This window comes from Coturnix japonica, chromosome 1 (assembly GCF_001577835.2).
Source record: "Coturnix japonica isolate 7356 chromosome 1, Coturnix japonica 2.1, whole genome shotgun sequence".
Lineage (NCBI taxonomy): Eukaryota > Metazoa > Chordata > Aves > Galliformes > Phasianidae > Coturnix > Coturnix japonica.
Genome location: NC_029516.1, coordinates 44,692,937 through 44,705,521, shown reverse-complemented (window position 1 = coordinate 44,705,521; position 12,585 = coordinate 44,692,937). Strand labels below are relative to the sequence as shown.

Here is a 12,585-nt window from a genome sequence, read left to right as displayed (position 1 = left end):
AACAGTCAGTAATAAAGGAGTGATTGCTGTAATTGCCACTTGTCAAGACATTTTAACTTACATGAACCTTATATATGACTGTTAATATTTTTCAGTTTGGCAAGCCTGAGTAGCAACTTGTAGCTAGCCTCTTCCAAGAGGAGAACATGGAAGATAAACAGAGCACAGCCTCCCATCCTTTGGTGGCTGGAAGCCTGTCCTTTATTCTCAGCAGATGCAGGCTGTGGGAGCTATGCTGTGATACTTAGAGAAGTACAGGTACATGGTAACATTAACCATGGGTGACTGGCAAGCACTGAAATGAATGGGAATAAAGATGGTGAGTATCTCAGCTCAGAATACATTGAATAGTGATCTCTCCAAAGTGGTGTCTAATGAAGTTCCATTAAGCAGATACCAATTTAAAGTCCTATTTTTACCTCACATAAAAGCAAGAATTGCTTCAATTCTTCCAAATTCTGTGTTGCTTCCTATATGAATGGATAAAATGGTCTATTCCATGAAAAATAAACAAGAAATCAGCCAAAAGTCTTGCAAGCTAGATTCCTCAAGCAACTGCTATCAAAACAGACAGCAACATGGCAACTAGGTATACCTAGACTCACATGGCTGTTAGCCTTGCTAAACCATGTTCTTTCAGCGTTCTGTTGAATGAAGCCTTGCATGACTGCTTCTTTACAGCTATGGTTCTGTTTGCAGACCTCCAGTATAATACTTCAGAAACAACTGCAGAATGCTACATAAACTCAACAATATATTGCAAGTGCCAGTTAGTGGGAGAAGTGGACAAAGCTAATACTATAGAAAGACAAGTTATAATACTGCATTAATTCCACAGCCTTTGAAATGAAATTCCTTGGTCATTTGTGGCCTGGTGTAGCCATAAATACCCTGAAAAAATTTAGGCAATTTTTAAGAGCTCCAGGTAAAACCAAAGCATGGAGCTGCCTCTCCTATAGTACACAGTATGGTTTTGAGAAGAATTTAGTTGAAGTAATCAACTGTTAAAAGTGGGATTTAATATGGCCTAGAGACAGATTTTACATAAGATATAATTGTCAACTTGCTTTGATAAATTGCAGCCAGGGGAGAGCCAGAGGTGACAGCCACCTGTTTGAGCAAAAAAGAGCAGATTGTGCCTGACCAACCTGGTGGCCTTCTACAAAGGAGTGACAGCAATAGTAGACAAAAGAAGGGAACTTATGACTCCCTGTTCTTGTGCAAGGTCTTTGACATGGTCCCATACTACAAAGCCAAGAGCAAAGTGCTGCACTCAGGATGGGCCACAGAATGTTCAGAAGGTTGGAACATCTTTCTTATGAAGAAAGGTTGAGGAAGATGGCTTGTTTAGCCTGGAGAAGGATCCATGGACAACTCACTGTGACTTTCCAGTACTTAAGGAGAGCTTAGAAGCAGGAGGGAGAATGACTTTTTACATGGTCTGATAGCGACAGGACAAGGGGGAGCATCTTTTAACTAAAAAAGGGGAGATTCAGTGTTAGACAGAAACTCTTTACTCAGAGTGGGGAGGTGCTGGCACAGGCTGCCCAGAGAAGCTGTGGATGTCCCATCCCTGGAGGTTCAAGGCCAGGCTGGATGGTGTCCTGGGCAGCCTGAGCTGGTGGGTGGCAGCCCTGCCCACAGCAGCCAGGTTGGAACAATCTGACGTTGTGTTGAGGGACATGGTTTAGTGGGAGCTATTGGTAATAGGTGAACGGTTGGACTGGATGATCTCGTAGGTCTTTTCCAACCTTGACAATTCGATGATTCTATCATTTGTCAGATGAAAGAAAACTGCAAAAAAGAATGTTATAGAGAGTATGCAGGCATTGCTGCTCTTTGGAAAGCTTGGCTGAACTGAGAAGTTCTGAGAGGTTTTCAACAAGACTCAGTTCACTGTCCTCTATGATGGCAAGTTTGGTCACTGTATTTCTAATAAGCCTACACTAATAGCAACTAACTCTTGTTCATTCACTTAAATCAGGAGTCTCCATTGAACCAGTTCCTCAGGAACTGCACCTGTTCTGCTTTTCTCACATCTGCCTTCTAAAAGCAGTGAACTATTCTATTTTCCAATTACAGATCATTTTTTCTTTCTTCTATAGCGCCTTTTACAGACTTCTCAAACCAGTAGGTCTTTACATCTCTACATTCATCCTGCAGACTAAGCTCACATTTTCTATTACACATTTTGCAGAACAGAACATCAAACTTGAATCCAAGCTAAGTCTCCTAGTGTAGAAACACCATCTGATATATATTAGGAATTGAGGCAGAATTGTAGTCAACTTCCCATGTTCTCTTTGCTACTAACATAGCATTTTATGAACTAGAAATTGTGGAATAAACTATTGTTATCAATAGATAATGCATAGTTTGCTGGTATTTTAGTTACTATCTACCAAGTTTATCTACCAAGAAGACCCATAGGTCAAAATGCTGACTAAGCCTTGCCAATTTATCTACACTAATAAGCATACCCCTGTTATAAGAGGAAGTTCAATACTAATGACAAAGATGAGAGGTATTAAAAAAAAAAAAAAAGCTGTTAATGCAGTTGCCAAATGAACATTCTGTACACTAAGCTCTAAAGCACTGAGATGCAGAATCATTTTTGTTTTTAAAAGACGACTCACTTTGTAGCAGTCATTTGCAATGAGCTGCAATAGGCTAAAGGACTCCCCCGAGGTCTCCATCTTCAGATAAAGCTTCCAGGCCAACTGTGGTTTCTTATTCATAATATCTGTAATAATGACAAAAACTTGGGATCATTAAAAGAATATGCCATACACAATACTCGGTGAAAAGATGGAATAAATGTTTCTGAATTTCCTTCTCAATGTGAATGCATGCCTCAACCTGTAAGCATGAAGTTGGGAAGGGAAATGCATCCTTACCTTCTGCCTTTCTAGTGATATCAGCAATTCTTCAGAGAACACTAATAATTATGGAGAGTATACATCTCACTTTGTATTTCGCAGGTATGGCAACAAGCACAGCTTGTATGATTTCAGAAGTGGATAAACAACAGAACTGAAGGTATAACAGAAGGTTTTTATGTGGGACAATTAACTGGACAGTCAATTTAGATGTTGAAATTTCGGATTTTGTGTTCTTATGCACATAAAGATTTTAATTGATGCTGAAGTAAGGCCTTTGATAATTGGTGCCCACCTCAATCTTAACAATGAATCCCCACAGTTCATTGAAAACCAAAAAGAATGATAGAATAAAATAAAAGCTCCTATAGCCTCCAGACACAATAAAATGTGTCATTATGCATCTACTAGAAAAAGAAATGTGTCCAAATCCCTGAAATTTCATCCTGGTTTTAGATTTTAATTTGTGACTGGAAATTTTCATTGGCTTTCAAGCATAACTGTTAATACAATTTGAAATGAAAGAAACTGAATCTTGCATTTCAGCTGGTGAAAATGTCTACTAGCACATCTGAATATAAAGAATTCTAAAAATTGATTTTATGAATAAAGACCATGCTGTTAATGTGAGGCTTATATTGTTACTTCCAGACATGTTCGAATACTGGGAGAAAAAGAAATGAAGTATTTCTTTTTCATGTCTTATCAGCAACTCACAGAGTAGATGGGTGCTTGTACATGGAGAACTCTCATACTTTTTCAAAAGAGGGACTGTTCAGCTTTTCACATTTGTTCCCACTGTGCCAATACATATATTGCAGGTAGAATGAGTGGGAATCATCAACAATAAACAGCCAATATAAAAACTCAGGATTTATGGACAGTTCTTGTTTAGGAAGCAGTATAACAGTTTAATCAGCTTTGGATAACATATGCAATGGCAAATAGCCAGGTCTTAATTTCCACATACTAACCCATCTACCTGGAGAAATGGACTACTGCTCATGCCATGGCTTTCTACCTCCTCTTTGGGAAGAATCTGATGTAAATGGTTCAACAACCTTAAACAGAAAAATATTGTCTAGCTTCCAAAAAAGATGCATCTCTAGTGCTTTCTCCCCTTTGAAGATATTTCAGGATTGAACTGTGTATGACTCAAGACCTAATAATACTCTGACATGAATGAATCAGAATGCTCTGTAATTTCCATAGCAGCTTTTATCCAGGAGTACATAATAGTAATTTATAAACTTGACACTAAAAGATCAGTACACTCATCAATGAACAGTTCCTTCTGCAAAAAAATTCTAGAAGCTGTTTGGAATGAAAATTTTAAGATAAATAAGAAGAATATAGCAACTCTACTGAAACTTCAGGAGGAATTCAGAATGCTGAGGCACGCCTGAGAACAAACAGCAACTTCTATGAAAATGCCACAGAATTTATAGTTGACACTATAGTCGACCTCTTGTAGAAAAGTTCGTGCATTCAGAGTTCTGCACTTCCGGAGGTATGTCACAGAACTATTGTGGCACAAAATCAAAGGGATGAACAGTCTACTGAACAAGCGTGAATTCCCTTAACCACGGTAGTACTCCCAATAAAATTGGAATTGTACAGACCCTTGTGCCTGACCCAGTACTGCTGCTTCTATTTTATGTTTTACTCTGAATATTTTACAGTTTTAATCCAGTCTTTCAAGACAGGAAATCCTCACTCAAGCAACTGAGTAGACAACTGAGAAGAAAAACATTCACTGGTTAGGACAAAACTGCATTGATGGAACCATAACAACACTGAAGCTGTAACTGCTTAGTGAAGCCAGACATATGAAAGTTGCAATAACCACACAGACTATAATGAGTGCACAATCAGCTTTTCACTTTTAAAGTCCTGAATCCACCTACAACATTACATTCAATTAGGAGAGCGGATTGCCAAGACTGATGCAATAAAGGAGGATCTGTATTCTGTTGAGAGCAATGTTGAGAGTAAAGTGACTCACAGCAGCGAGCCAGCCAGCTAAGGTAAACAAAATCATTCTTTATCTTCTCGCTCTGGATCAAAAGGAACACCTGCAGGAAGAAGGAAAATAAAAGATTATATATATGCACGTACTTTTAAACAAACACAAGGCAGACCTGCCTAGTTTCAACATGCAGATAAGGTTTAAGCCATGCAACAATGGCTTCATGAGAAGACTCTGAGTTTGCAACTGTAGTGCAGGGGCATATTGCTATGTTGAGTAGGTGGAGGACTGAAAGAGTGCAATGCTTATCAAGGGACTGCTGCAGCTTCCAAGTGCCAAGCTGTACAGAGGGTGTGGACTACTCTCAACAAGTGCCAGTAAGTGGCCACGAAACTCAAAGGGCACAAAGGAGCACTGGGCCTGTAGGAAAAAGTATTTGGAACCTGTTTGTTTAGAAAGCAATGCATGCAATTTAATTAGCATCATCCTGAAATACCAGAAGTTTCACTATATATATGAGTCTTTATTCCCTGTACATGTCAGAGTTCATTTTAGGTGAACAATAAGCCATTTCTTACCCTTTTGGTTTCAGTAAGGTTCTGAAGCAAAACATTAGCCTTTTGGAATTTACTGGGCAAAAACAAACTTATTACATTCTGCATCCAAAGGGGTGTGTGTGGGAGAAGTGATGCATTTTAAGATGTACTTTGGTTTTATTCACAGGAAAAAAAAACAACAAAACCCAAGCCAAACAACTATGTATGCCTCTTTGGAGGTATATCTGTGAATATACTTGGGATGTTTCTGGCAAAATAAACAGATAAGGAAAGATATATTTATAGAAGCAGATATATGTACTGGAATTGTGAGTTCCACAGAAATAAAGAGCTCTGTTGTGAAGAGGCTTAAAGAGTTAAACAAAACATTAGAAAGGAGAAAACTGAAAAGCAAAACCAAACCAAATCTGTATGATCCACTTTAGATTTTTTTTTTTTCCTAGTTCATATTCTGATAGCCATGTGGAAAACATAGCTTCCATCTTCATAATAGCTATTTGCTTCTGCATATCTTAGTTGTAATTGAGTTTCTACTGCACATAGACACAAAAAATGCTGTGTGTAGAAGTTAATCTCTTCCAGCTGCATCTGGATGCTGCTGAATAAGATAGCGAGCACTTCCTCTTCTCCTCCCACATCTCCCCAAGGAAGAAATGTGTTGGTTTTTTTTGTTGTTGTTGTTGCATGTTTTTTTAAAAAACACAAACTTCTAGGGACACCTAGCAGCTCTTAACTATTCAGTGTCTTTTACTCAGTATGCTATAGCCAATCTGAACAATAGGATTGCCTGAGATCCCAGACAAAGTGTAGGAAATCTGATTAAGAAGGCATTCTTTGATCAATTAGAGGGAGCTGCAAGCACTCTTGTGACGCACCACAAGCAGCATGACTCTCCATACACCTCGCATTACAAGATTAGCAAGATAATCTTTTCTGAATAGTGTTCACTGTGAGTTTCAGTTCCTTTACGAATGTTCCACGCATTCTAATTAGTTTCAACCAAAATGAAGATGTGGATGGAAAAAAAAAAAAAGAAGAAAAAGAGGAAGAAAACAGGAGTATGAAGGAAACATTTCTATCATTGTTTTTTAAGAAAATAAAAACATACCTCTTCAGCTTCACTAAAAAGGCCCATGGAAGCTTTGGCTTGGGCGTAGTTGAAGTTAAAAGTGTCGTCATTGTAAAAGTAACTCTGGAGAAAAAAAAAAAAAGCCACACAGAAAGAAAAAAAACTCAAATGGTGTAATAAGATTAAAAATAACACCCCACCCCATCTCTCTGAGTCAACAACAATCAAGACAACAGGAAGGAAAAAGAAAAACCCACATTATGAACATGCAACATTTATAAGCAGTGGGTAGAAAATTACGGACTGGGTTTCCATCCTACATTTGTGACTACATTCCACAGTATTAACCGTGAGATATCTGGAAAATACTCCATGCTCTAAATTGCAGTGGCAGCTTTTATAGGCGTAATTTTCATTTTGGTCATGTGAAGACATGCTGTGCTGCCATGTTCTCTTTCACCTCCCAAATACTTCACCATGAGAGCGGTAAATAGGTAGCTGACTCCCTAAAGGCATAAGGAGATGAACAGTTTATTTTTCCAGTACTACTCAAGAAGTTCAACAAGACATCCTCCTGTGGATCTGGTTATGTGACAGATGCTAATCTGAAACACTGGATCACATGAAAGAGGTGGAGCTGCAGTGCTGGGCTGTAGCCAGGGAGCAGACCTTGTAATAGGACTTTCCTAAGCTCAAGACTTGCTTACAGGTACCCTTCTCTTAGTGCGATACTAAGCTGTTCTCTTCTGTGATATCAGACAGAACACACCTGGTTAATGAGAGATCAGGTTGATCTGGCTGCATCTCTTCTAAAACACCGCATGGGCCAAAGCAGGAAAAGAAATTCTAGGTACAGATTAGCCTGATGTTTGGATTTGACCCAAATATCTTAGATTTGATCATGGTCAGAGGTCCAGATTAAAGTATAGTTAAAATGACCAAAGTTAGCTGAGCCTATTCTGCCTTCAGTCCTGTCAACACACTGCCTCACACGCAGACCTGGTGCAGGTAAACTGGATCACAATACCATAGCAACAAGCATGAATGAAACTGTGGATCTCTGCCAAGCAGAGGCACAGTGCTTGTGAAAGAACCCAGGAAAAAAGCAGGATAGCTTATCTAGCATCCATAGTTATCAAAAGGAAAGCTTTCTCGAGTACATAGTAGCAAATTGTGTGGAAAAATAATGGTTTTCCTTATATAACTTCTATAAGAGAAACAGCATGTATTAGGAAGATCCATTTTTAGGTAGCTTTGGTTTGCTCCCTCGTTAAGAGAGAGAAGTAGGTGAAAAGCATAGCTAGAACTGTACAAATATATGGAAAGCAAGGGACAAGACCTTTTGCCAGGGCTCCCTGTCTCCTTTCATTATGTACAGACACTTGAGGAACCTCATCCCTTCCCTGTCACAGGCAGTCACAAAGACCCAGCCCACCCACATATATCTAGCCACCGCCCTGAGAGAAGAGGTGAGAAGTTGCCAGCAGTTGCCAGATGTCCAGCTTTCGCCTAAATAATCTATGCTAAGGTCCAAAGGAGCTGGCAAATACAGCAAGCTATGTGAAAGCACGAGGATGAACCGACTGGGGGAATCTCAAACTACGTCTGTGCAAACATTTCAGTACCCTTCGGGTGAATTAACTGGTTTCACCAAATGAGAATTACAACACTTTACTGTATTCTTCCTCAATGATAGTTTTGTGTGAATCAGCACAAGTCTCAGGTTAAGCAAAGCTGGTAAGCAAGTTGCTGGTTTTACTGCATGAATAGCTCCTTCTGTTCAAATACTCTCCATTGTATTTTTGAATTAAAACTGAAAAGAAGCTCTGTCAGCAACCAAACTCAAAAACTGTCATTCAATCCTGGCTGTATTAATGCCAGAGACCAGAACTGCTGCAAAAACAAGACTAGCAGAAATGGACCCGTACTGCAAGATACTCAGGCAGCTACATGTTTTTTTTTTTCAGTCACTGGACTTCACTCTTTCATGGTCTTTTTACTGGCCTTCAGTCTTTGCATAAAACTGTGCTCTGAGTGACAGTGTATTTCAGTGAGACACTCAGATGCTCAGTTGAACAATGAAGAATTCGCTGGGGCCAGAACTCAGCTGAGCTTGAATTATCTTGTCTTCTCAGATGATCTTTAGTGCTACAATGTCACCACCAGAGCAGCTGGCCATACATTTATAATAGGGTGTCCTCTGAGACATTCTCATGCCTTAAGCTGTTTTAATCAATCATAGATGAAAGTGGTATTTCCTATAACTATCATGTAAACATGTCTTCAGAGAATGCACAGCTCTACATAAAGAGTTGCAGAGATTGTATTGAAGTTTATTTCTATAAATGAAAATACACAAAAGGTGACCGAAAAGCCAACTCATCCTGCTCTGTAAAATGGTACAAGAACTACTTGCATTCCATGACCTAAATAAATCTGACAGTGGCTAAGCTCTGCTAGAATTGATGAGTATCACCTACCTCAAATGGGCCATGCAAAGATATCTGTCCTTAGCCCTTGCTTTTTATCAGCAGCACTATGTCTCAGAGTGCCAGTATTGATAAACCCCTCCAAGAATTTAACAAATATATTTTTTACTAGGTTCGATCATTTTGCAACTTGGATACAAAGGATACAAAACCTTTCAAAAACTTGCAATTCAAGGAGGAGCCATGACAACGAGTTTGATAAACCACCTGCTTGAAGGGACAAAACTAATTTGCTTAGAAAAGATGTTGTGAGTTTACTGTAATTCCAGCAAGCCACATTTTGCTTTCAATACAAATCGAGATTTCAGATCTACCTGGTTTATTCTAATCTTCATTTTGTATCAACTTGTTTTCTTACCAATCTTCATTATGACTAATATTATTTTCTTTCATTTCTGTAGCAAATAATACCTACCTTCTAAACCTCTTAAGACAGTATTTCAATTTTGAAGAATTCTCTGAAATACTTTTCTTTCTGTATTGCAGAAGGGAGGGTCCAGTATTTCCAGTATTTCAGATAAGAGTAAACCATATACCATTATGCAATGAAATGATTGTTTTTCTATTGACCTTCCTTTACTTAGCTTAATATTTTGTTTAATCCTTACAACACATCCTCTTTACAACTGTGAAAACTGAGAGTTATCTTTGCCTAAAAATGTGTCAAAACAGGTATATAGTTAAAAATAGGCATATACAACACTGTTTGCTCTATGTGGAATATACTGCTGTACATTGTTCTTCTCTGATGATTGATTTTGGCAAACTACTATTATGGATGGAAAAGTTCAGTTGCAAGCTAAGATCCACTTACTTGTAACATGTAACAGTAGTGTTCATACTTCCAGTAGAACTGCCAATTTAAAACAAAAAACCCCAAACCAAACAGACTGAATATTGCATTTTTCCTTTTTTTCCCCTTCAGACTTTCTTTCCAACCTTTCCTACACCATTTCCCTTTATACCCTCACAAACAGAACTGCTCACCAAATCCCCTCAACTCAGTACTTCTCTTATCTCATGACTTTGCCCTATCCTTTCATCACCCTATTGCCTACTTGCACTCTTAATTTCTATTTAGTGTCTCACTCACTTCTGACCCTTTCCCTTAAAAATGCAAACCACACTTTACTTTCCAATATTGGTGATTACTCCTTTTGCCTCCCCAGATACTACTATACTCTCTCTTTTCTAAGCTTTCCCATATACATTGGCAGTGGTGATTAATCTCCTTTAACTTTAGCCTTTCCAGGTTAGAACTGGTTGTTCAAGAGCTGTGCATATCTTTGGGGTGACTCATTCCATTTAGGACAACTGTAAGAAATACACAAGATGAATTCTCCTCCTAAAGTTATCGTGTGTCCATATTGGCTATATACTGAGATAAGATGATGAGTTTTAACTGGAATTCTAACTCTTAGATGGCCTGAATTAGGCAAAACAAATCTCACTGCTAGTTTCTAGTGCTCCTTTTCTTCAATTAAACACTCACTTCAGTTTAGGGTAATAGATGTCTATTCATCCCACTATAGTGGAGCCATTCCAGTTGCTATAGCCACTTGGAGTTTCATCACTGACCTCTCCCCTGATGTAGTTTAAAAACATTACACTTCTGTCATACTTCACCTATGCTCTGGCATTGTTACAACCACATGCATATTCCTTAGGTCTCCCCTCCCTTAGAACATCATAGCTCTCTCTCCATCTAGTGCAGATTCTCATTCCTTTTCTTATCAAATAGAGTTCTTACTACTCTTGTCTCCAGTCACTGGAGTAAGATTGCAATCACTTAACCCCATGATCAAACTACAGCCTATCTCTGGGTCCTCACATCTGATTTATAAGTAAATAACTAATTTACAGTCATTTCAATCCATTGAATGCAAGTGATGTGACAGCATTGCATTTTGGTAACTGTAAGCTCCTCTCACTCTGAAAAACGCAATACTACCTATAGGGTACCATTTGGATTGCTTCCATAAAAATAGCATTCTTAGCTTTCTGCTTTGGTAATACTGCCCTGTCTTAACCCATCAGTGACTGCTTTCTCTTTAAAATATAAGCTTTATTACTTCTAAGATCTGTCTTGTATTATCTTCCTTACATACTCACTTTCATCATACTTGTGTTCCCAGTTCTTAGCTAGTGACAAAACAAACATTTGTTTTTTAGTTCCATGCTGCTACAAATTAGTTAATTGTCTTCCTTTAGTTACCTTTCTCTTCTCCTGTGATGCCACCACAAAGTCTGATACTAATTAAATTGCAGGTTGAGACCATCGTGTCCACCATGCTTCATGATGCTACTTTGTGAACTGCTCCCATACATTTGGGTCCATTTCCATGTAGCACTGTTGTTCCCCTGTTCCTATTATGTTTCTGTATCTTCTTCTGTCTCACACAGTATAGCATAATTCCACCAGTAGTGATTCGATGCATTATAGTGCTACCAATGCTACATAAGAATAATACTAACCTTGACTGAGTTGAGGTAAATCAGGACATTAGCAAACTGTCTAAGAAGAAAGAAGCAGGAGGCCATGCACTGTCTCCCTGGAATGGTATCTGAAATTCAGGAGAAATGCAGATTAGTAGAATTTAACAGTTATGTGGTAATGAAGGTCACTGCCAAGATTGCTGGCAACTATGAAAGCAACTAACTTCTAAAAATAATGTGGCTTGCCTTTTCAGGCAAAGGAGTGCACTAGAGGTTAGATAAGCTATTAGATCATCTTGTCATCTTTCTCTATAGCATACAATAACTATCATGAGACTGCATTCAGCAGCACACTCAACAGAAATAAACTGCTTAAGTAATACAACTTTTTCCATGACAAAACATATGTAGCATTATTTTACCATGAATTATTCTTACTTTTAGGAAACATTTGATACAAACTCTGAGTTTATTATTCTGACCTCATACTCTTCTGCTTTAGAATTACACTCTTTGGTTATCCCAGACAAAGCAGCTCCATATATTCTGATTTTAGTTCCAGTAGAAGGCAAACTTCAGATACCAAAAATATTACCAGAAAGTTTCAGTACATGCAAAAGTTAAAATACAGCGTGAACATTATTTTTCATGCACTTGGGTTACTACATTGCTCACAAGTGATAATGCCATAAATAGGTTGGGCAGATAAGTGCAAATGAGTGCCAGTAGGATCTTATTTTAAGAGTTTACTAGGACAATTTTTTTCCCCTTCATTCTCAGCCAGCAGAGTGGTCAGAGATGGATGAATCCAAGTAGCAGCCACAAAGGCAATATCCCAATGTCGTTAGAGAGCATGCTGTTCTGTGCTGGTGGGTGAAGTGGCAGAAGCTAAGATTCTAGGATTACCAACAGCCCTGAAGTAATTGCACTTTCAGGTTAGTTTTTTCCACACTACAAAATTGTATCTGAAGAACAATACTTCAACTGCACCACAGCACTAAACACAGCTTTCCTCTGGAATTCCACTGTAAATTTTGCTTTCCGAGGTAAGGAACTAATTCTTGCTACAAAGCATTATATCAGATCTCAAAGTGCATTGCAAGAGAAAGCAAAATATTCTTATTTTTTATCTTGTTGCTCAAGGAGATACTGGGCTTGGATGTCCTGTCATTTCCTTAAAGAAAAA

The 12,585-nt window shown here is 38.4% G+C and overlaps 1 protein-coding gene and 1 long non-coding RNA gene across 10 annotated transcripts in view; one reads left to right on the top strand and one right to left on the bottom strand.

Annotated features, from left to right (window-relative positions):
- The window catches only part of TTC26 (tetratricopeptide repeat domain 26), a 44,396-nt gene that overhangs the window by 4,633 nt on the left and 27,178 nt on the right, over positions 1-12,585 (bottom strand). For 5 of the 8 annotated variants that reach the window (XM_015861770.2, XM_015861753.2, XM_015861761.2 and 2 more), the window contains 4 exons: positions 11,439-11,527; positions 6,514-6,597; positions 4,885-4,954; positions 2,637-2,743 (listed from right to left, as the gene is read on the bottom strand). In XM_015861770.2, coding sequence (XP_015717256.1) covers positions 2,637-2,743; positions 4,885-4,954; positions 6,514-6,597; positions 11,439-11,527 — 350 coding nt within the window. Of the gene's footprint in view, positions 1-2,636; positions 2,744-4,884; positions 4,955-6,513; positions 6,598-11,438; positions 11,528-12,585 lie in introns of those variants that run through there. The other 3 variants (XR_004307046.1, XR_004307047.1, XM_032444421.1) reach the window with 3 other exon arrangements.
- LOC107313518 overlaps positions 1-12,585 on the top strand; it is a 34,686-nt gene that overhangs the window by 13,738 nt on the left and 8,363 nt on the right. Inside the window, exon 4 of one of the 2 annotated variants that reach the window (XR_004307060.1) lies at positions 2,982-6,518. The exons of the other annotated variant lie outside the window; for it this stretch is intronic. This is a non-coding gene — a long non-coding RNA (uncharacterized LOC107313518). Of the gene's footprint in view, positions 1-2,981; positions 6,519-12,585 lie in introns of those variants that run through there. 2 annotated transcript variants of the gene reach the window in all.